We start from the raw sequence: 25,645 nt of genomic DNA on the forward strand, positions 1-25,645 counted from the left end.
ACGTCAATAATTATCGGCCAGTTTTGTAGTGTAATATGTTTTATTTTCTTGATTTAAAATCGTGTACTACATTATTATTAATATTTTTTGTTAGATGCCAGTGTTAACTTCAAAACGAATCTCTTTTCCTCATTAAAAAAAAACTGGCCGTGAAATGGGATTAGCCATAGTATATTTGATTGTATTTATGATTTTTGGTTTAAGTGCATATGAATTACCTATTTGTAATTCAACAGAGTATTATGATCCCAATTTGATGAGCTGCCAGGCATGTCCTGCTAACGTATCGATGATTCGTTCTGCAGATGGTAAGTAAATTTTAATGTTAAATACTTTGTAATTTGTAACTTAAGCTAATGATTGTTTAGTGATATATTCTCTAAGCACTTTAAAAGTATTTTAAATGAAATATATAGGTGCAGTTATGAGCTATTCAAAAAGTTCTAAATGTTGAAAAGATATTCTTGCAGAATATCTTATGTAGGTATTCTATTCAAATTTTGATTTAATTTTATATGTAGGATCAACTAATTAGGTTTTTTTCAAATAATTATCCAACAAGATTTTATTAATATTATTTTTATTACATAGAGAAAGAAGATTTGTATTTTGTTCGTAACAAACTCAAAATGAAAAATTACAGGCTTTTCTTGCGCATGCGACGACCATAGCGTTCCAAGCGGACCAGCAAAATGCAGGGCTTGCAATGCAACTGAACTAGTTTCCTCCGACGGCTCCACCTGTATTCCTAGAAAATGTCAAAATACTTCTGGAAGATTCGTTTGCAGGAAATGTCCTAGTGATTATATCACTGGTGAGTTACATACATACATACATATGGTCACGTCTATATCCCTTGCGGGGTAGACAGAGCCATAGTCTTGAGAAAACTGAATGGCCACGTTCAGCTATTTGGTGGTGAGTTAAATTGCTAAGATATACAAATACATATAATTATGTATTGATCCCTTACGGTAGACAAAGCCAACAGACTCAGACATCAGTTCATACGCATGGCTCAGTGAAAGAATTGAGATTCAAATAATGATGAGTTGTTAGGCCACCACCTAAAAGAAGAATTCCCAGTTTAATTAATTATGTTAAGATATTTATTATTTAATTCAACAATTGTTTATGATTTGAGAAATGTTCAGTTTGAAACACCCCCGTAAGTATCCTGTAGGTACTGTCAAAGCTGAAAAAACATCCATGCTAATATTTTTCGAGGCGTAATTAAAGTGAGCAAATTCTCACAAAGTTAGGGAACCGATTAAAGTTTGCGGAATTCCGAAATTTACTCAAGATAAAGCAAGAATTTTCGATAACAGTTCCCAGTATTATTTAGGTTAAGAGTTGAATAATTGAAGTGGAAATATCAAGCTTAGTAATTTTACTTCAATAGATGAAATTTGGATCTTTTTTTAACTCTTTCTTTATACTTACTACCTACTTTTTTTATTTCATTCACATTTAATTTGGGGGTCCACTTAAGGCATCATGTAACTAATACTGTATATACTTATCAAGATTTAGTTTAAGTAGGTTCATACTATGGTAATGGGGACATTGGGATCGGACAACGATACCGCTTAAAAATACATTTAACGTCTACTTCATAGAGATTAGAATTATAATAAGTACAATGAATATTTAGATGAAACTATTGAATAATACGATAGAATACTCTTAGTCTATCTCCCACTCAAAAACTAATTACAACTTCTGATTTTCCAATTTGTCAAACATTTATACATATTTTATTCTAGACCAGTATTCGTTCTTTGAATAATAATGACGTAATAACAAAGAGTATTAGCTTCCTTGTTGAGCTACACCTATTTAGGTGTACCTTAGATTATAAATGTAAGTAGGTAGCCATTCACTAAATTGTTTGTTGTTTAAACTTTTTACGACATATGCGGGAAGACATAAAGTGATACAATTTTTCACAGCTTAAATTTAGATGGAAACTTTACATCTTGGTTTTTTATAAAGGACAGAATTCCGAATAATAAAAGGCTAATTTTTTCTCATTTTTAAACGATCTGGATAATCTTTTCGGGATTATGTACTTTATGTTAATTAGCGTATCTGATATCAAGGTATAGCCATCTGATACTAACTGTTGTAAACTAGAATTCCAAAAATCTGAACAGCTAAATTCTTTATTAACAATACTGTTTTTATTGTAAGAGTAACTAAGTACCTACTTGTTTTAAGTAACGCAAAACCTCGATGGATCGCCAATGAAAGAGGTTCTATGCGTGAAGTGTTCCCGAGGGTACAAGGCACAGAACAACAGATGTGTGCGTTGTGATTCCTGCACGTGTAACAAGAATGAAATCGTCGTTAAAAATGTGTGCGTGACGAAGAAATACTTGGCTGAGAGACCTAAGTATGAGGAGACGAGATTACATCCATCAACGGTTCTGGAATTCGTCAAATTTGAATATCTTTGTATGGTGAGGACATGCCTTCATACTTTTTCCTCCTGACTATAGTCCCTCCCACTCTGGAGAGGAGCCCTGAGTAAACCCTTGACCATGGATCCTGGATGGTGTAAGTCAGGTTTGTTCACGAAGCGACTTCCGTCTGACCTCCGTTACCTTTGCAGGGAAACCCAACCCGTATTAGCTCATATGGTTACACATCCAATTGTATGAATGTGAAGGTTTCTTGACGATGTTTTCCTTCACCGTAAGGGCATCGGTTAGTTATAAAACTAATGTAAAACTTCGAAATATAACTTCGAAAATAGTCATTGGTACATGGCCGTAATTGGATTCGAACCGGTGCCTTTTATGCGCGACCGCTTTTTAACCAGGCACCTTACCGATTCGTCTACTGACGCTCTTACTTATTTATTATTAATGCCTTTATTATTTACGAATAATTATCATGGTGTAAACTATTATGGTTTCCTAGAAACAGGGGTTGGAGCGGATAGACAGAGGGAAAATGATTTCAACCTCCATGAGAAATATACTAGACACTTTTACTACACTTATAAGTATATTGCTTTTGTCATTGGGAATTTCAAATATAAGGATAAACATTTCAACATTTGAACTAATCCGATTGTTAAAACTTTTATTTGGATAAGTTATTTTATCACCTCTTACGTCATCCACAGAAAGATATAATGTAAAAAATATTCACATAAATATGGAGCAGTCTCCAGCAGGCATTTAATATAATGTATTTTTTTAAATTAAATATTTATCTTTTAGCAAAATGACATGGTTGCCTGCAGAACGCTGGCGAGCCAATGTGTACGGAACCTTTACACCACAGACCAGGCCGGGCCCTGCCGGTTGTGGATCCAGCCCAAACTTCAACTTCCGAAAGGCGAGTTCCTAGCTTTATACACACGTCACGTCTATATCCCTTACGGGGTAGACAGAGCCAATAGTCCCGAAAAGACTGAATGGCCACATTCAGCTGCTCGGCTTAATGATGTAATTGAGATCCAAATAGTTACAGGTTGCAAGCGCATCGCCTAAAAAAAGAATCACAAGTATGTAAGCCCATCCCTTAGTCGCCTTTTACGACATCCATGGGAAAGAAATGGAGTGGTCCTATTCTTTTTTTGTATTGGTGCCGGGAACCACACGGCACCACCTAGCTTTATGCTTTTTTATATAAAAGATATGAGTGCGCTAGTCTATTATGACTCTATCTGCCTGGTGGTAAGCAAGATGAGGTCTAAGGTGGTGCAGGCAAGCTCAAATAGTATCAAAAGTGCTACAAACGCTCCAAATTTGAGCGCTTACGCACCATAGCTACTACTACTACTTGATAATAGAAAAATCTGTTTGTCAGTTACGCTTTCACGACATTGCTGCGCGATTTTGATGAAAGTTTGTATGAATTTTATTGGACTATGGCAAGGTAAAGGCATATATATATATATATTTTATTTCCGTGATCATCATCATATAGATGAAGCTGCGCACAAAGGCAAGTAATATATATTATTCCAGTTAGTTTACTTGGAATATTCTCTCATAAGCAAAGCCCTAGTATAAAGCTAGTGGTTGTCTAATATGAATTTCGTGCATCTATTATCCGTTGTCATTGTAATAAATGGATGAGATAAGCGATCATCGATCAATAAATTTAATGACATTCAGTGTGATTGATGCACGGATTGGCAAGACCGTCCCTCTGGGTACCCAGAATTTGATTGAATTACACAGAAATGTTTTAGAAGTAGATCCGTTATCGCAACTTCGCGCATTTACCACAGAATCAATACATATAATGTGCCGTGTGGTTCCGGCACCAATACAAGAAAGAATAGGACCACTTCATCTCTTTCCCATGGATGTCGTAAAAGGCGAGTAAGGGATGGCTTACAAACTTGGGATTCTTTTTTAGGCGATGGGCCTATTTGAATTTTAATTCTATCATTAAGCCAAATAGCTGAACGTGACCATTCAGTCTTTTCAAGACTGTTGGCTCTGTAATATAAAAAACGGGAAAAAAAATATTTTCGCACGATGTTGGTGAAACTTTTTTTGTTGTACTTACGCTATCATTATTTAATGGTTTATTGAGGTAATAGACAAAGTAAGACAAAAACAGATATTCTACGTTATCAGTTGATTAAAAACCCTTTTAGACCTGCCAAACTTATATGGAAAATGACACCATAGTAAAAATCGTTCAAATTGATGAACATTTTCTGATGATGATAAATCATTGATATCGATAAACACATGAAATCCACGATGTACGATGTCACGGGCAACAGCTTGTTTATAATATCATTCGGATTACTATGATAATAATGTTAGACGTAAATTAACATAATGCGAAATTTTGCGTGACTAGATGCAAAATATCTTAAGCTTATAGAAATTGTAAGCTTTAAATATATTTTTTGTTTTTACAGGGTTACCACCCCTTACAATAGAGACTTTGACTAACAAAAACCTAGGAGAGTTTTATCTCTCACGAGGAAAAGTAAGTACATACCTTAATTATTTGAAGTGGCAAGGTTTGTTTTTCTTCAGACATTTCTATACTTGACTTACAGAAGGCAGCTTTTGGATCATGGAAAAATACTGTATGAATGAAAGAATGAAAAATTATTTTCTTGGTACAAAATATAAGTAATACATAAAAAATATGACAATTTACTATTACATTCAGTCAAAAAAGTATCGGGAATGGATTATTTATTTATGGTTCCAAATTCAAATTTTTGTTTTTTTTTTGTTGTTGTTAGATTGGCACAACTGTTTTCCATTTTGGCGCGGAGTTTGAGTTGCATCTGTCTGTGCTATTTTTAGTTATATCATATCTAGTGTGTATTGCTAATTTCATAATGGATAAAAACATCGAACAAAGAGTTTGTCTTAAATTTTGCATTGCCAATGGAATATCGTGTTCGGAGTCACTGAAAATGTTACAGAAGGCTTACGGTGAATCGACTTTATCAAAAACTCGTGCTTATGAGTGGTACAAAGCGTTCAAAAGCGGTCGAGATGTGATGGAAGATTTGCCTCGCTCTGGTAGGCCATCAACGTCTGCAACTGAAGTTAACATCGCAAAAGTGAAGGAAATAGTGACTGAAAATCCTCATTCAACTTTGAGAGAGATAGCCACCGAACTTTCTGTATCTCACGAGTCGATCCGTACCATTTTAACTAATAATTTGGGTATGAAACATGTTGCCGCTCGGCTAGTCCCAAAAGACCTGAATTTTTTTCAAAAACTCAATCGCATGAGAGTCGCTGAAGACATGCTAGAACGAGTCAATTCCGACCCAACATTCATGAAACGCATTGTTACTGGTGACGAGACGTGGGTTTACGAGTTTGACATGCAAACTAGTCAACAAGCTTCGGAGTGGCGCCTTCCAACTGAACCGAAACCGAAAAAACCACGCCAAAGTCGTTCAAAAGTCAAAGTCATGTTGACTGTTTTCTTTGACTATCGCGGTGTTGTGCACTCGGAATTCTTGCCGGAAGGTCAAACGGTAAATAAGGAATATTATTTAAGTGTTATGCGGCGTTTAAGAGAGCAAATCCGACGAAAAAGGCCAGATTTGTGGAAAGAAAATTCTTGGATTTTGCACCATGATAATGCACCTTCGCACAAGGCCATCATTGTGAACGAATTTTTAACCAAACACTCGACAAATACCATCGAGCAACCACCATATTCACCAGATATGGCTCAAGCCGACTTTTTTCTTTTTCCTAAACTCAAATTACCACTTCGTGGCACCCGTTTTCAATCGGTAGAAGACATAAAAGAGAATTCGCGGCGAGAACTGACCTCAATTCCGGAAACAGCGTTTAAAAAATGTTTTGATGATTGGATTATTCGTTGGCGTAAGTGTATCGTTTCTAAAGGAGCATATTTTGAAGGTGATAAAATAAATTTGGATGAATAACAAACAGTTTGTGTATTATTGATCTTTTCCTGCTACTTTCTTGACAGAGTAGTATAAGTAAATGTACCAAAAAGGCTCAGCAAATGTCTGAATTATTTCAGATGATAATTTACAAAATGGAAAAAATGAGTCGTGATTTTAGATATAAAGATTAAGGTTCTCTTTGCCACTAAAATACTATATTTAGTTTATTTTTTTGCCTGAAGCATGGGTGAGCAAAGGTCGAAAGGTTTGATCAAAACTTGGCAATGTGACCATTTATGTAATATTAGAGAATGCTATTAAAAAAAAAAAGAATAGAACTACTCCTCTCTTTCCCATGGAAGTCGCAAAAGGCGACTAAGTAATAGATTTAAAGTTGGGATTCTTCTTATAGGCGATGGGCAAGCAACCTGTCACTATTTGACTCTCATTTCTATCATTAAGCCTAACAGCTAAACGTGGCCTATTAGTCTTTACAAGACTGTTAGCTCTGTCTACCCCGCAAGGGATATAGACGTGATTATATGTATGTAGGTATGTATGTTAGCTTAGAATATCTTGTACATAAATAAAAGTTACGAATTTATTGAGTGACTGCTGACTCTGATTTCCCCGCGAGAGATATACGTGAATATATGAATGAATGAATGAATAAAAATAAAAGATTATTAGAGAATTCAATTTAAATAAAGTATATATAAAAATTGAATTATGTTTTTGTGCTTACAGGAAAATATTATAATAGCTATAGCAGCGTATACAGCTACAGGAGGTTTCAAGTTGGAAGACAATACCGACAATAAAATATTCTCATGTTTTTCTCCAACTGAAATTCGAATAGGAAGTGATATCTCGTAAGTGTCTTTCAAAAGTTAATGATGTGTTTACAAAAAACCATACAATTTTTATTTCATTTTTATTTTTTCTTTTTTAATTATCACATGACATCTTTATTTATTAATGACGATTTAAATTTTAGATTTATCTTTGTAAATTGACGTCGCTTAAGAAAACACCACAATATGGATTGTCCGTTTGTACTACAGCTTCTTCTGCACTTGCGCTTTGTAAAGGGTACATAGTAGGCAGATTTTATTATATTTAATGAAGTCCATTCAAAATTAAATTGTTTTCAATTTCACAAAAAATATTGTTTCAGAAACAAGTGCACTTTAAACATTTCCAATTTATCTATCTTTGAGAGTGACAGCACATTTGGGCTATTTCTGTCTTTAGATGGGGAACTAAAGCCAATACCGATTTCTGTACGAAAACCAAACGGATATTACGTAAAGGTAAAAAACCATTTCAGAATTTTATTTTGTATTTCCTTTGACACTATCATTTTTATTGATCACGACAAAAATGCTAACATAAACACCGAATCATTTTTCTGCAACTCTATCGCATACAATCAGCTCTTTTGAGTATAATTTTGTTTAAAAAGAAAAGAAAATAAAATAAAACCTTAATTTTTAATATAACATTACGAACAAAGTATTTGTTTTTACTACGCTTTTATTAGCTTGGGTTGTATGTATGTATGTATGTATGTATGTATGTATGTAACGGAATCTTTGAGCTTAATTTTCACTGATTTCTAAACGTCTGATCAACTTGGAACTTTGCACACGTATCAAGGACCGATGACAATGCAATATTTTGATAAGAGTTTCTCATTATCCTTATTAAAACTGCCAGGATTAATAAATTCATTTTTAGATCCTTCGTATGAGAGTAAGAGAGACAGAGATAGCACCAGTGCCAGTAATCTCCATACAAGAAACCAAGAAGTTCTGACGTATAATGAGTCAAAAAGAGATGTAATATATTTCCATATAATGTTACTATTAACCTGAGGCTTCTTTATTTCATCGCATTGCTCCATTTAGAATTACCATTAGAAACCATAGTAGAATTAGTAGAATATTTTAAAACAATAAAAAATATATAAGTAATAAAACAAAAGTAATAAATGAAAATTGAACAACTAAATTTACAAAAATACAAGAATAAAGTTACTACCTACAGAACTTTGCGATATTTAATACGTATTTAACATATTAATGCAATTCTTGAATTAACATTAGGTATCTTTTGCCTATTTATAATAGCAACACTGTAATACTCGTTTGGAAAATGAGTGACAGTTTTTTATGTCAAATAAGTTTTGCAGTAAGTTTTGATTGAATTCGATTCGAACACCTGTAAACTTTCTTTCTGTTGTTTTTTACCGGTGCCTGTGTATTTACCTATTTGCACTTTGTTTTGTGCTGATAACTTGACGTTATTTGGAGTTTGGAATATTCCGTTGAGTCGAGCTTTGTTCTTCCGGATATTCGTGTGATTTTATCATCTGAGATTGGACTCTGACTGTGTTTACTGTGTTGTGCAGATATTTTGAGATAGGACTCCTGTAAAAAGTACCTTATTATTTGAGATAGGAGTCCCAAGTTTGTGTTTGTTTTTGTGAAAGACAGATTTTACAACAAAAGTGCCACGATGTCTTCAGATAAACTTTGTTGCGTTCCTGGTTGTAAAGGCAGTGGAGGTATGTTTGAAATATTTTTGTTCCTGTATCAATCTGCCTCTTAATCTTGTGGTTTGATTCCTGGCAAGGCCACAATCGAAAATTATTACGTTTGCTGGATAGTCAAAAATATTATTAACAGTGATTTATCACTATAAAATTCTTTTCAAATGGGTTTAACAATCATCATACATACATATAATCACGTCTATATCCCTTGCGGGGTAGACAGAGCCAACAGTCTTGTAAAGACTGATAGGCCACGTTCAGCTATTTGGCTTTAAGATAGAATTGAGATTCAAATAGTGACAGGTTGCAAGCCCATCGCCTTAAAAAGAATCATGATGATGAGAATATTATGAGATTTAATCCAATCAGGCCACATATAACTTTAAGAAAGTTAGATGTGAAAACCTCCGGCGATGGGTGCATGGTTGCGAAAGTCTTTTCTAGTAAGATAGTTATACCAGAAGTGTTAACTGCCAAAAAATAATTGTATAAAAAAACTAAAAAACTACCCGTTTTATTGCAAATCGAACTAAAAAATAGAAAATAAATAATAGTTTAAAAAAAACTAAAAAACTATGCTTTTATTGCTAATCAAACTAAAAAATAGAAAATAAAAATTAATGACAAAGGAATTCAGTAGTAGCAAGTCGAACAATCAGTTATAGTCAGTTGTAGTAGTAATTACCTCGGATTAAAATTATAACAAAATTAAATTTATAAACAAAACAATTTAAATCAGAGTAAAAAGCGTGGGGTGCATTTTACTTCATTTTCATAACTCTCTTGTCATAAATATATGCTAATAGAATGATTTTAATATTTACTACATCAGGCACCCCACGCTTTTTACTCTGATTTAAATTGTTTTGTTTATAAATTTAATTTTGTTATAATTTTAATCCGAGGTAATTTCGTTATATCTTTAAGAAATTCTTTGTAAACATACTACAAAATAAGCAGCGCTGTCTCCGTTGTAGCAGATAACCACGCTCTCGTAGCACTTCGTAGCAGTTTGATTGCGCTCCGTAGCGGTAGGACTTGCCGCAGTGCTTCGTAGCCATTCCCGTAGTGCATAGTGCGTTTATCTTGTAAGACAAAATTATATTATCGTCCAAGTAAACAAAACTACTTGTAAAATCGAAACTACGCAAAAGTGAATAGGTATTATTTGAGCTTGCGTGCACCACCTTAGGCCTCATCTTGCTTACCACCCGGCGGATTTAGAACTTGAAATCTATTATTATAAAAAAAAATGGGCAAAAATGAATAAAATTTATATGGGACCAAATAGCAAACATTCTGCGTCTCGTAGAACTACGTGAATCGGCCCAAACGCCACTCATTAATGAAGTCGGTTAAAAATGGAAGCGACGTTCTAATACGCATTCTTTTATTGTTATCATAAGTTCTTGGTTATCAATGTTAGGTAGCCGTACCTACTATTGCATTCTAAATAATTCAGCAGGTTTGAATAACCAAATCAAATAATTATTCCTTACTCACTGTAAAGAGACGATATAAATAAAAATACACCCTATAAAGGTAACGAAATTGAAAGGGCTTTGTCTTATCTATACATATAATAAATCTGTAGAAAGGTCAATTCTGTACATTGAAAATATTGAAAAAATAAATAGCAGGGGGTGTTACTGGATCGATACCAAACACAAAAATGTGATTAAAAAAATTTTTGTCTGTCTGTCTGTATGTTCAGGCATCACGTGAAAACTAACGGTTCGATTTTGATGAAACTTGGTATAATTATACCTTATTATCCTGGGCGTAAAATAGGATACTTTTTATCCCGAAAAAATACGAAGAAAAAAAAATCTTAATCTAAATTAGTTTATCCATAGACGTTGTTCTGTAGAACCGCGAACACACGTTGCGTTACCCGCAGTGGATTTAGCGCCGTAACCTGTAGCGCCTAAAGTCGGCTTTGGCTTGAACCGTTTGCTGCACAAGCGGGCCGCTACTAACTTACTATGAAAAAAATACTACATAGCTACATTAATTCCCATCAAGCTGAAAATGAGTATAATTATTTAAAACACAATCAAAAGCATTATTTCAAAATTCCCCATGATTCCGGTTTAAGGAAAAAAATTTACTCACGGACAAAGGTAAAAAATGGGTGTATCGCAATTTTCTTTAAAACGGTAAGTTTTTCAAATCGGAAAATTACCTCAGACATAAATTGTAGATCATAAAGTTATCTATAAAAAAGGTGTCAATAATTTTTTTCAACAAAGCTACCGTTTCTGTGATATAACGATGCAAAAAGTTGCAAGCGTCATAATATGCATCCGTTTCCTTGCCACCTCTGAGGTAGTGTACTATTAGCGCGTTTTTTTTTAACATTTTTATTATTAAACTTGAAAAAGTCTGAAATAGGTTAGAATAAACACGTGTTTTCACTACGCAGTGGTACTCAAGACTAACTTTCGCATTTATTATTTAAAAAAATAGAATAACCCTAAGTGAAGAAAATCATCTTAGGACAATAATAGAGATTACAATTATCAAATTAAATGCAATAATCAAATTAAAACTAAAACTACTTATAAAAAGAAAGAAAAAAGATGACTACAAACAAAAATTTAATTTATAAATTGTACAGTCCTTGCATAGCATCAACATGCGGGAATGTGCCCAGAAGGCTGGCAGCATTGCCAATTCGAATGGCAAAGCTGATTCTCTGAGCCAGATAATTTCCAGCCCTCCGGTCAAGAGATACCTCAATTAGCTTTTTCGACAATTGTCGGAAAAGCTGATGGGCAGATAGGCCCCCCGGTCCCAGAGTTTCTACCCCAAAAGGTTCAAAAGTATAGATATTACCGATAACTACATACAAACATACATACATAAAATCACGCCTCTTTCCCAGAGGGGTAGGCAGAGACTACCTCTTTCCACTTGCCACGATCCCTGCATACTTCCTTTGCTTCATCTACATTCATAACTCTCTTCATGCAAGCTCGGCGGTTTCGGGTACTTTTGACCTGACCCTTTACCAGGACGTCCTTAATTTGATCAAGATATGTTCGTCTAGGTCTTCCCACTCCGACCTTTCCCTCCACACTCTCCATGTATATCTGCTTAGTCAACCTGTTTTCATTCATCCTCTCCACATGACCGAACCATCTCAACATACCCTTTTCTATTCCTGTAACTACATCTTTCACATCACAACATTCCCTTATCACGCTGTTCCTTATCCGGTCACTCAATTTCACACCCAACATACTCCTTAACGCTCTCATTTCCACTGCATTTATTCTGCTTTCGTGCTTCTTTTGCCATACCCAACTTTCACTCCCATACATTAATGTCGGGACCAACACGCCCCTGTGCACACAAAGACTGCTCATAAAGGCATGCAAAGCTCCATTCACCATGTTCCTCGCGTTCACTCTCCTTTCAATATCACTATCACACACTTGCCATCTGATGTAAACTTTGATCCCGATAACTACATATTTGCGCCTTTTGAGGTTTTTTGCCTCATTTGAAGCAGAACAGCCTTAGATTTAGTAACCTAAAGATGAGACGGCGCAAGTGTGTCGACACAAGTAGCATCCCACACCAAAGGCCGCCCCAATCTCCAAGGTACCAAAGTCATACCATCCGGTCTCTTGGCATCATCCCGAGCCAGACCGTTTGGTTCTAGAACGGCTGGAACATGGATGGTAGCAAGAGCACGGAGGATTATATCATTTAGGGCGGCATGGCGCCCTAAACGGCCGGCACTCCTAGGGCATAAGAGGCCGTGGTGTCCATAGCCGACAACGGTATCCCCGCAAGGACAACTATTATTAAAGACTAACGGTATTTCATGTGTTGAGCATTCTGAGATAAAGCAGCTATACGAGCCTAGCCACGTACACAATTAAACAGAGAGACAGATGTTGTCTCAAGGTTTCACTACAGTATAAATGAAGGGACTGGGTTTCATTATACTTATGTATATTTTATATTTTGAATTCAAGTTAAAATTACCGACAGAACAATATTTTTACTTATATTACTGCTACATAGAGTAAATACGATACGAGACGTGCTTATGCATAATATGACGCTTGCAACTTTTGGCATCGTAATATCTCAGAAACGGTAGCTTTATTGAAAAAAAATTTTGATTCCTTTTTATAGATATCTTTATGATCTACAATCTATGTCTGAGGTAATTTTCCTATAAAACTTACCGTTTTGAAGAAAATCGTGAAAATCCCATTTTCTTACCTTTGACCTTGGGTAATTTTTTTCCTTAAACCGGAATCATGGGGAATTTTGAAATAATGCTTTTGATTGTGTTTTAAACAATTATACTCATTTTCAGCTTGATGGGAATTAATGTAGCTTCATTCCTATTTTTTGGTCTAAATTGACCGGACTGAAAATAAAATGGAGAAATAAACCATCTACGCGAAGACCGACATCCGCGCGGACGGAGTCGCGGGGGAAAGCTAGTTCAAAATATATGTATAATGTTATGTTTCAGTTTCATTTACTTTTTTTTATTTTAATTGTAATTTAAGACATTTGTTTTTGTAACTTTCAGGGAGACACGTGGACTACTAGTAAATTCAGGCGATATTTTCTGTTAGAAAACTCCTTATCTACAACAGCTAATGTAACAACTACCATTTATTTGCGGACACTAATAATAAGGATAAAGTAAGTTATTTTTATCTACAAACTTACAAATAATTCTATATCTAGGCTCTGTGCAGAGTTTTAACAAGTTCATCACAGAAAAGCAATAAATCTATACTAATATTATAAAGCTGAAGAGTTTGATTGTTTGTTTGAACGCGCAAGTTCGAACGCGCAAAACTTCTAGTTCGAATTGAAAAATTCTTTTTGCATTGAATAGACGATTTATCGAGGAATGCTTTAGGCTATATAACATCACGCTGCAACTATAAGGAGCAAAAAAATAATGAAATATGTGAAAAAACCGGAGAAAATTATTCATCCTTGAGGGCTTCAATGATGCCCAAAATAAATATTCCACGCGGACAAAGTTGCGGGCACAGCTAGTATATTATAAGGCATAACTATGCAATATAGTAAGTAATGACGGCCTCTGTGGCGCAGCGGTAGTACGCTTGTCTGTGTCACCGGAGGTCCCGGGTTCGAATCCCGGCCAGGGCATGATGAGAAAAGAACTTTTTCTGATTGGCCTGGGTCTTGGATGTTTATCTATATAAGTATTTATTATAAAAATATATATAGTATCGTTGAGTTAGTATCTCGTAACACAAGTCTGGAACTTACTTCGAGGCTAACTCAATCTGTGTAAAAAAAAAAAAAAAAAAAAAAAAAAAAAAAAAAAAAAAAAAAAAAAAAAAAAAAAAAAAAAAACAAAAGTATGAGCTTATGCTAAACTAGAGTTCGCCCCCGCGTTTGCCCGCGTAAATCCCATTATTTTCCAAGTGTCAAACGCTCGGAAGCTTTTCTATGACTAAATAGTTACGAGCCGAGTAGCAGGTAGAATAAAAATATCGGCGACTTATTTGCGTGATAATTGTATTGTAACACTCCCTCTAGTGATTTCATCTATGGCTTTCGTTTTGGCGAAGGCGCTTTCGTTTGTCGATTGTCATTAAATCTTATAAAGTATTAATTAAATAGACCCTGAGATTTGTTCTTGTGTTGTTGGTAAGACAGAGCAGTAACGGAATAGTTTTAATTCTTACTTAAGTGCATAGATTTTATTTCGACTATAGATATTTCTTATACAATAAATTCTCCCTTGTCGTAATAGTTTTTAAATATTTTTAATCAATTATTAATAGGAATTTAAAAATATCCTAAATTCCAGGATACAAAGAGACAAAAGCTCGCTACGGGGTCAAGTTTCGGCGGAGGTCCAGTACGCAACTAAATCCTTGTCTGATACGGTAACCGCTTTCCTTCAGGTCGGGCATGAGTTACCTACAGCTGGCATTATAAGGGGATTGGAGGTTTGTGATGACTTTGTTGTATTGTTATGTCAATGGCAAGTTATCCTCCTTATACTATTAAACGAGCAATGTTTGTAAATGTAGGTATCTGTAGTTAGTATTTTCGTAAACGGCTGTCACCATTTCGTTCAAATTTGAAATATACTTAGGTGCACTTAGAGGCAAAATTTCGACTTATCTGAGATCCATTCATACATATAATCACGTCTATATCCCTTGCGGGGTAGACGGAGCCAACATTATTGATAAGATAGATAGGCCACGTTCAACTGTTTGGCTTAACGATAGAATTGAGATTCAAATTGAGATAGGTTGCAAGCTAAAAGAAGAATACCAAGTTTATAAGTCTATCCCTAAGTTGCATTTTAGGACATCCATGGGAACGAGATGAAGGGGTACTACTCTATATTTTATTGGTGCCGGAAACCACACGGCAATATGAAGGTTCCGCTTCTTGTGTAATTTGTTTCTTCTATATTTCTACCCAAAGTAATCTTTCCATAGAAGATGTATAGGATATTGTTGGTCTAGTGGTTAACATATCTGCCACTGCCTATCTCGTTGATGTCGGTTCGATTCTTATTATACAGTTTTCTAACGGTCCTTGTTCAAATCTGATTATATTCTGACTTCTATAGAATTCTGACTGTATAGACATACAATCAACCTTTATTCATGTCTTCGCAATTGCAGATTTGGGGTGGAATCTTAGGCGTTTTCACAACTCTGTACGCATTGGTCCAATGGCGTGGTACCGTACGCAGAGGCGGCTATCTTTTCTCATTGGCGCCTTTATTAGCGGAATCGCTCGCCGATACACTGTATTTTGTAAGTGGTTTTTATATAATTTATATTTAAACATTACATCAACAAATCAGCTTACAATTGTAACAAAAAGGCTGATTGCTGATGTAACTAAGATAAAGAAATAACCATGAATACAAATTTAATAAGTCATTTTTTTGGGTTGCTTTTATATACTAGCGACCCGCCTCCACTTAAATAAGATAAACCTTCCTCCGAAAACCTTCTTTCTAACATTTAAAACAGGAACAAAGTCCGTCAAAAACTTTCCGAAATTAGCGCATACATACAGAAAGGTAAAATAGGTCTCCGTATGTAACATGTAGTGAAAATACATAGAGCGATATTACGATACAGCTCCCCAGGGAACATACTCCACTCCACAGGGCTAATCGCCAGGAGGATGAAATACAAGAGTTTAAAAAAAAATCCAAAATGTTAACTCATTACAGGCGATATGGTTCTCAACCCTGCACGCTTTGGCAGCAGAGGCTGGCACTTTAGGCCTGACCTTGCCATTGTCAGAATATGAAGAACATATCATCAAATCCTTTATATTTTCTGCAGTAGCTTTGAAGGTAAGACTTAATTACTATTTTTTTTTTTTTTATAGATTCAATAGTATTAAAACTGAGTATACAATAAACACGAAATAAGTAGAAAGATAAATATATTGGAATGCGGATTCTAGTCCTCAAATTAAAGCGGCCGAGGGTGCAACACGGAATATGATCGGGAATTATCCTCTCTTAAACAATTTCCTTAAAAATTTGGGCTTAAATTCTAAGCTTAGTACCTTATTTTTAAATGTAATTGTATAACATGTTATAAATATTTTTGCAGCTTCTTAAAGTAACATGGATAAATTGGAGTCAATGTCGATGCGATCTGTTTTTGTTAGATTGGTCGGAATATGTCTCCCCTTTTGGCAAAGGTAATAATCATTTGTAAGCATTTTATGATTTCTTTAATTTATACATTGTTTTATCAGTCTGTTCGACAGACTGGTTTACACTCTCATTGCGAACATACATTTAATAACGTTTAATATCCCTGGCGGGGTAGACGAAGCTTTGAAAAGGCTTAAAGGCCACATTCAGGTGTATGGTCTTATTGTGAAATAACTGCTTTTAAAATTTTGTACGTAAAATAAAGTCTTTTAGATAACTTAACCCCTCAATCAGCAAAGCCAACTCATACTTGAACTTAATACAATATAGTGTAATACTTACTCAAAAAATTGTTAAACAAATCTTGTAAAGTATAATTTTCAATTGATACGAATGGTATATTTACAGATGGTGTGCAAAATGATAAATCCAACTTATGGAAATCAGTGACTTTAGCCAGAGAGTGGAGCAACTTACAAACCCAGAGACGAGCACACCCTGGTTATACTGTCACTTTGGCATTGGCTATATTATACGTGAGTTTTATTGTTCAAACTATCTTAGTTTAATGGACAACAAATTTTATTCATGTAGGTACCAAAAGCCGCTGCGCCAAAGAGACCGTCAAATAGAAAAGATTATCCCGATTTTTATCGTATTGACATACATAGGTAAATCACGCCTCTTACCCGGAGGGGTAGGCAGAGACATCCTTCCACTTGCCACGATTCCTTCATACTTCTTCCGACATTCATAACTCTCTTCATGCAAGCTTGTTGGTTTCGCGTATTCTTAACCTGACCTTTTGCCAGAACGTTTCCAATTTGATCAAAGTACGCTCGGATAGGCCTTCCCACTGCACCCTATGATATTGAATTGAGAATAAAAACAAAAACCGTGAGGTTCCCGGCACCAATACAAAAAAGAATAGGACCACTCCGTCTCTTTCCCATGGATGTCGTTAAAGGCGACTAAGGGGTAGTCTTACAAACTTGGGATTATTTTTAAGGCGATGGGCTAGCAGCCTGTCACTATTTGAATCTCAATTCTATCATTAAGCCAAATAGCTGAACGTGGCCATTCATTTCTTTCAAGACTGTTGGCTCTGTCTACCCCGCAAGGGATATAGACGTGACCATATATATGTATCTATGTATAAAATCAATTTTAGCATCCAATTATTCCATAGATAATATCACCCTGGCAGGCTTTCCTCCCACAAAGCCTGGGCTACAAATGGGCTACAGCTACCGTAGCGTGGTGGGTAGCATACGTAGCCAATCACTTGGCTATGTATGTGGCCGACAAGATGGTCGGGTCGCCGGTCAAAACGCTGCCTCAAGTGTGCTCAGGGTTGGGAGTGTCTCTGTTGGTCTTCCAAGAGGAATTTTATGCTCATTATGTTCATGGCAGGTAACTTAGTCATTCAATCGAATGTCGCTATTCTTTTGTTAACTTTACACTTGTAATTCAGTTGTTATTCTTTATTTCTTTTAAATAAGTAATTCCGTATAAATTAAACCAATCAGCCCTGTAACTCAAAGCAAGTTTTTGTTTTAATTTAGGAAAAGAACATCAACGATACTAAGCCTATATTGTTTTTCCTGTAGTACAATCGGCCACAGAGTAAAGATCAGTACGTCTACGATAAGAAGTTGACATATATTTTATGTGGCCCACTGTACACGTCCTTTACTGACTTTCTCTCGCGTTGGCCTCGTAGTAAGTTCGAGACTTTAGTAACGAGATACTAACTCAATGATACTTTATATATATACATACATATCTAATAATAAATAGGTAGTGGGGTAAGCAGAGCCAATAGTCTTGAAAAAACTGAAAGGCTACGTTCAGCTGTATGGCTTTAGGATGAAATAAAGATTCAAATAGTGACAGCTGCTGGCCCATCGCTTTCAATAGGAATCTCAAGTTTATGAGCCTATCCCTTAGTCGTCTTTTACGACTTCCACGTGAAATATATGGAGTAGTTCTATTCTGAAGTGCCGGAAAACACATGATTTTTTTTTATAACAATTATTTATATGGTTAAATAATGTATGTTTTTTGTAAATGAAATGATTTCATTGATGAATTCGCATTATTTTTATTCAGGAATGACGAATCTAAAGAGATGAAATCTATGGCTGGGCCGCTGCCCACGTGTCGGGTAGTCGTTGCAACACAACTAAGGTAGCATTCGTTTTTTTTATGGCTCTTTAATTCCTGTTGTAGCGGGAGCGATGATTAGAATAGAATAGATTTATTTTCAAAATTGGATACAAGGTACCACTTATTGACGTCACATAACTTAAATCTAATTATAACTACTCGATTCGGGCTCGACCGCCACAAAGGGAAGATCTTCTGCCAGGCTGGTGTTATGACTGGGCAACCGCGGCTCCGACGATGTTATGTCGGAGATTATATCTATTTATAATAATAATCTATTTAAGAATTACTATTGCTCTAATCCGTGAAATCTTTGCTTGCGCGATTTAGACTCTTCGCTGTTATTGGCTGATAGTGTCGCGTGATTGGCTGTTGTGACTTGTGGCTTAGAATTGTCGCCACACAGCTATCATCATCCTTCAGGTATTAGTCCTGGTTGAGTCTTCACCTCTCTGAAGAAGAGTCACGGTATCGAATTAAAATAAAATTTTATAGGATGCGGCTCCTGTCTGACTTTGGGTCATGGTTACATATTCAGTTATTTGAGTTACATACCTACATACATATTATTTTTATAATACATAGATTTTTTTTTTTTTTTGAGAGATAGAATTGAGATCCAAATAGTGACAGGTTGCTAGCCCATCGCCTTAAAAAAAGAATCACAAGTTTGTAAGCCTATCCCTTAGTCGCCTTTTACGACATTCATGGGAAAGAGATCGAGTGGCTCTATTCTTTTTCTATTAGTGCCGGGAACCACACGGCACTACTTTTATTTGAGTTTTCTCATGTTATTCCCATACACCGTTAGCGCATGATTTATTGCAATTAACGCTTGCGCAAAATGATTTATTATTGCTATAGCCACTGTCATTTTTTTACAGGGCAGTTTACAAGCAGTTAGCTGGCCCAGAAGCAGGTAAGTAACTGTGATCATGATCATAACTGCACATGTTCTATTCGATTAAATCATTAAATTATCACTAAGTATCACCATAAGATAATCTTCAATCTGCAAATTCGAACGAACATACTCAGTAGTTTTAGTACCGAAAATTTAATTAAATAAAAGCGTAGTAAAAAGAAAAAGGAATAATAATAAAATATGTTTGTTTGGCTTAATGATAGAATTGAGATTCAAATAGTGACAGGTTGCTAGCCCGTCGCCTAATAGAGGAAACCCGAGTATATAAGCCTATCCCTCAGTCGCCTTTTACGACACCCATGAGAATGAGATGGAGTGGTCTTATTCTTTTTTCTACTGGTGCCGGGAACCAAACGGCACGGAACGTAGAATAATTTCATTTGATTTTGATTACTAAATATTGTTTGAATTTTACTTTTACAGCAATAGCGCTTGGCGCAAATGAATCAACGAAGACCCTTCTGACGCAATTTTTGGCGGCATTTTTTGAAAGAGTAAGTACCGAGCCGGATATCCGAATTAAATATAAGAAACAATACAATTCAAATTATCTTTATTGCCCATAAAATAAAATACAAGAAAAAACATAAATACATTATGAATATGTTGAGCAAAGGCGGATTTATCGCTAAGCAATCTCTTCCAGCCAACCTTTGGGTAGTGAAAGGCAAAATCCTTCTCGTTGGTAAAACGGCACAAATACAAAAAAGAATAGGACCACTCCATCTCTGTCGTAAAAGGCGACTAAGATAGGCTTACAAACTTGGGATTCTTTTTTAGGCGGTGGGCTAGCAACCTGTCACTATTTGAATCTCAATTCTATCATTAAGCCGTATAGCTGAACGTGGCCATTCAGTATATTCAAGACTGTTGTCTCTGTCTACCCCACAAGGGATATAGACGTGACCATATGTATGTATGTATGTTGGTAAAACCTTGGATCTTTGTTTATACATGATCTTTTCAACTTACTTGGAGTTATTTGTATCTTCTATTTTTTAACTCCAGGCTCTTGACGGCTTGAACTGGGTGGCCAACGAGCGGACAGTGCTGGAGAGACTTCTGGATGTGGAGCTGACAGCGAGGGAGTCAGGGTCCACCAGCTGCCTGCTGCATGACCCTGATTATGGCACGCCCTCATGCTTTGCAGTAACTTGGTTAGGCTTTTAATAACTAAATTGTCAATTGAAATTTAAATAACTAAATGCCCCTGTCATTGAATGTAGTATGTAAACACTGTTGGTGAACCAATTAAATAAATAAATAAATTCTCTTCAGCTAAAATCATCATCTTACTGGCGATTGGCCTAGCATCCTTCCATTCCATGGGTTCGAATCCCGGCCAGGGCATGATGAGAAAATATTTTTTCTGATTGGCTTGGGTCTTGGATGTTTATTTATATAAGTATTAATTATAAAATATAGTATCGTTGAGTTATTATAAAATATAGTATCGTTATTTATATATTTATGCCCAGCCCCCGTAGCTTGGCACGCGCGACGCTGTTTTTATCGCGCGACATACTATCGTGTTCCCGTTTCGCGCGACACACATACATTACAAAATAGCGCGTGTCATACTACAGGGGCTGGTGTGCGTCAAAAACCACGATTTAGAAGAAGAATAGGTAGATAACAACGTGAAATGAAACCAAAAAGCTGAGCATGGCCTATCAGTCTTTTCAAGACTGTTGGCTCTGGAATTCCGCAAGAGATATAGATGTGACTATATGTAATGTATGTAAGTATAAATGCAAGTATGTATGTAAGTATGTATGCAAGTATGTATGTAAGTATGTATGCAAGTATGAATGCAAGTATGTATGTATGTAAGTATGTATGTCAGTATGTATGTAAGTATGTATGCAAGTATGAATGCAAGTATGTATACATGTATGTAAGTATGTATGTCAGTATGTATGTAAGTATGTATGTAGGTAAGTATGTATGTAAGTATGTATGCAAGTATGTATGTATATATTCAACTATGATTCAGCTCTAACCTTTTATTTTCTCGCGTACAGGTGGGGTGAAGAATGGGCTCTCGGTACGTTTGACGCTATCTTGTTCGGAACCATCATCATCGCCACTGATAATCAATTGATTGCAGCTTTGGTGACCCTGGCAGTATGGCAGGTAACGCAAAGTTTCGTTGAAAAGGATATTAAAGTCAAGTCTTTCTTGTCAAGTAGGTATGAAATTATGTGCGGGGAATGAGTACATTACAAGTTCGGTAAAATAATTTGATTTGTTATAGTTTTTTTTAAATATAATAGTGCCGTGTGGTTTCCGGCACCAATACAAAAAAGAATAGGACCACTCCATCTCGTTCCCATGGATGTCGTAAAAGGCGACTAAGGGATAGGCTTATAAACTTGGGATTCTTCTTTTAGGCGATGGGCTAGAATCTCAATTCTATCATTAAGCCAAACAGCTGAACGTGGCCTATCAGTCTTTTCAAGACTGTTGGCTCTGTCTACCCCGTAAGGGATAAAGACGTGATCATATATTTTTTTTAATATCATATTTGTAACTTCAATTAGTTTGTAGGTAGTCCTATTGAATATGGCAAAATTATTATGTCCCTTGTTTATTTCACAGTGTAATTTAGTTGATTATTTGGATTTTGTTTTCACATACTTTTTAATTATTTTCAGATATTTCGACATCTAAGGACCGTTTTTGGCAATAGAAATATTCGACACAAGACTGGAATTGAAATCCCATTATTTTCATAGAGTTTACTTCTTACTTAGTGTAAAAATATTGAAATAAATTAATGCCATAAATTTACTATTTGATTGAAAACCGCAATCATCATAAATCCGCAATGTTCTTACTGAGTAAGAAGCAATATATTAACTCAGGAATTTTCTATTTAGTTTGTTGTAAAGTACTCGGCAATTATGGAACATTTGATACGGGCGGAGGTGAACTACGAACAAATGTTAAATATAAAAAAGTTAACCAACCAGCATTTACAGACGTAGATAACAATGATACAAAACATGTAAGAAGATGTTGGGATCCAGAAAATCGACCTGAGGACACAAGTTGTGAGTCAGAAGAAACGACAACCGTAACAAGAAGGCCACGCACTACTACACCACAAATAATATTACCACACGGCCCTTTCTTCAATTTCGTCGTAAACATTTGCAGAGTTCTCTTGAAAAACTTCTCCTATGACCGTATACCTCCATATTTTAACGTCCTAGGCAAAAGTCTGAAAGGACTAGGACCAAGGTACCTGATGAAAATGAAAATAAACCAACTTTCAAATACATTAAGAAGATTATCAGTTTTTAAAGGCAGAAAACTGAGGAATCTCGTGAAGGAGTTCTTAAGGATAGTAATGGCAGGAAAGCCAAAGCGGAATGACTTTTTCATGGCAATGAACGCTATTTACACCATTCAAGATGACGTCAAAATGGACGAATACATTTACAACTTGACGAAATTTGGCGAAAAAGAAACAAGACATATCGGCGATAAAACTAGAAATGTGTTTACAGTTATTGTTTTTTATAGATACTACAAGCAAAGTGAAGAAGTTCAAGACGATATTAAAAGCAAGTTCAATGAAGCAATTATAGAATATGTAAAGGCAAAATCTAATTGATTTCCGAAATTATTTGGCAATTACTTAGACTTTTAAAACACACTTACCATGGGTAATTTAATTTAATTACCCACAACATTGATTGAAAAGTTCTAAACGAAACAAACAATATGATAAAGTTCATTAATTTTGCATGTTCATTATTTTTAATTTCGGCAGAAATGACTAATTATGGTTTGATTTATCATGTGCAGGAAGATGAATACCCTGGGATTTTTGACACTTTTGTGAGAAACTTTATAAGTGTGTTATCGAATTCTTTCAAAACATGGTTGCTTCCAAAATATTGTAGGATTCTGGGAAATGCTTTAAAAGAAATGAACTACACATACACAAGGAAGCTGGGGTCACATATGATTGTTCTTGCGAAAAAAGATAAAGATGACATTGTGTTAGAATTAGATGAATATTTAACAGATTTGGAATGTAATTTAGAGCGTAGGAGAGCGTTTATGGAAGGTATGAATTATATTTTAACTGACAAAGAAAACAACCTATTCATTAATTATATTCATGACGTTTATAATTATGGAAATAAAGTGAAATTGGATGTCAGAAACGAAACGTTTAGAACTCTGAAAGCTATCGAGAATAGGGTTTACACATTAGACGCTAAAGACCGAGATGTTTTGGAGCAAAAGTTGAAAAAGGCAATCGTCGAATATAAAAAAGAACGTCTTAAATATGAATGGAATGTGAATTCTTGGATTCGAAATAAATAAAGATCACAGCCTCATATTATTTTTTCCCGTTTCATCATCGAACCAATTTTTAATAATGATTAAAAATTATGTTCACCATAAGTTAATTTTCATGTTCATTTTACTTTTAACTAGCGACCCGCCCCGGCTTCGCACGGGTGCAAAATTCGGAAAAATAGAGTGATTCAAGAGGAAGGTTTTTATGTATAATTACATAAAAACCTTCCTCTTGAATCACTCTACCTGTTACAAAAAACCGCATCAAAATCCGTTGCGTAATTTTAAAGATTTAAGCATACAGACAAACAGACTAAAATAGCGACTTTGTTTTATACTATGTAGTGATATAAATTTCGCGATGGTTTATACGAGTATCTCGAACTCAAATTGACACCTGATGTAAACCTACTTATTTTCCATTTTCTACAAGGTGATGAGGTGGTAGAGAATCCTTTTTTACCTGTGCGCCTTAATTTTTTATATTAATTTAAAAATGGTGACAAATTTTTACTACACCTTACTCGGTTCGTTTGTTATCAACACTGGTCTATTTGTGTTCGTTGGAACAACAGTTACAGCTTTAATCAAGACAGGTAATATGGTAGTCTGTTAATTTTATTATCAACCTTCCCAACCGATTTACAGATAAGGCTGTACAAATCAATTTGCCACAATTATCGAGCCAATTTCCTGAATTATGACTTGTTTGTAAAAGTACCTCATGTATACACTTGACACACTACTTCGTATTTATTTTATGAATTAAAATGACAACTATTTCTATGTTATTAACATGTCTTCTCGTAATATTTTCTTTTGAAATATGTGAAAGTGGTGTGTTTGATACATTTTTGAGAAATTTATTAACTATGTTATCCACCGCCTTCCCCGAACGCAAGCTTTCCAAATACTGCAAAGTTTTGAACAATAGCTTATCTAATATGGATTATAAATACACAAAACAACTTGCCAAGCATTTCAGGCGTCTCTCAAAGTTGGACAAATTCGATATAAAGGACGAATTCGCTTCATACTTAAAAGATTTAAATAATCCGACGGCACATGGATCAGTATTTTTGGAAGCAATGAATGACGTATTACCATTACGAGATCGAGTTAAATTGGACGATTACGTTTATGACTTATTGAATTATGGACAAGGACACAAATTAGGGATTGAAACTGAAACAGGTAAGATGTTATGGGCTATCGAAGAGAGAGTCTTGGCGTTAAGTTCTAAAGAGCAAAATAAATTAATGGAGAAATTGAAAAAAGCTATTAACGAGTATGACAAAGACCATTTGGATTGGGATTGGCTGTTTGGTAATACTAAAGTGAAACGATTATTACAGTTGCCTAGCATGTCAATAGTCTTATCTGGTTTACTTGAAAGAGACAAAAAATAAAGTTTTTTACTTAATGTTGTTTTCTCTCATTTTTCCTTGCCATAACAGTGTTATGTGCTTGAAACATTAACATTTGTAGAAATGCACATATCGTGTACTTACATTGATATTCGCCAGCTAACAGATGCTTGTGCATTCGTACATATGCCATCTACGAAACGCCACATATCAAGGCTTTCCCTTACAGGGTAGACAGAGCCAGTTGTCACTTGAAGGCCATGATTTTATACCA

General features: G+C 35.3%; 1 protein-coding gene across 1 annotated transcript; it reads left to right on the forward strand.

The window, feature by feature from the left end:
- The first annotated feature begins 289 nt into the window (after positions 1 to 289).
- On the forward strand, positions 290 to 22,479 carry LOC106137230 (uncharacterized). Its single transcript, XM_060949736.1, has 20 exons — positions 290 to 308; positions 644 to 814; positions 2,221 to 2,462; positions 3,231 to 3,372; positions 4,898 to 4,968; positions 7,118 to 7,242; positions 7,548 to 7,683; positions 13,489 to 13,604; positions 14,755 to 14,896; positions 15,590 to 15,724; positions 16,153 to 16,278; positions 16,544 to 16,634; positions 16,999 to 17,126; positions 17,798 to 18,003; positions 18,703 to 18,780; positions 19,644 to 19,678; positions 20,108 to 20,178; positions 20,693 to 20,841; positions 21,709 to 21,820; positions 22,342 to 22,479. The coding sequence occupies exons 1-20, from the start codon at positions 290 to 292 to the stop codon at positions 22,420 to 22,422; spliced, it is 2,376 nt and encodes a 791-aa protein (XP_060805719.1). The 3' UTR covers positions 22,423 to 22,479.
- Positions 22,480 to 25,645: the final 3,166 nt, after the last annotated feature.

Source organism: Amyelois transitella, chromosome 19, assembly GCF_032362555.1.
Source record: "Amyelois transitella isolate CPQ chromosome 19, ilAmyTran1.1, whole genome shotgun sequence".
Classification (NCBI taxonomy): domain Eukaryota; kingdom Metazoa; phylum Arthropoda; class Insecta; order Lepidoptera; family Pyralidae; genus Amyelois; species Amyelois transitella.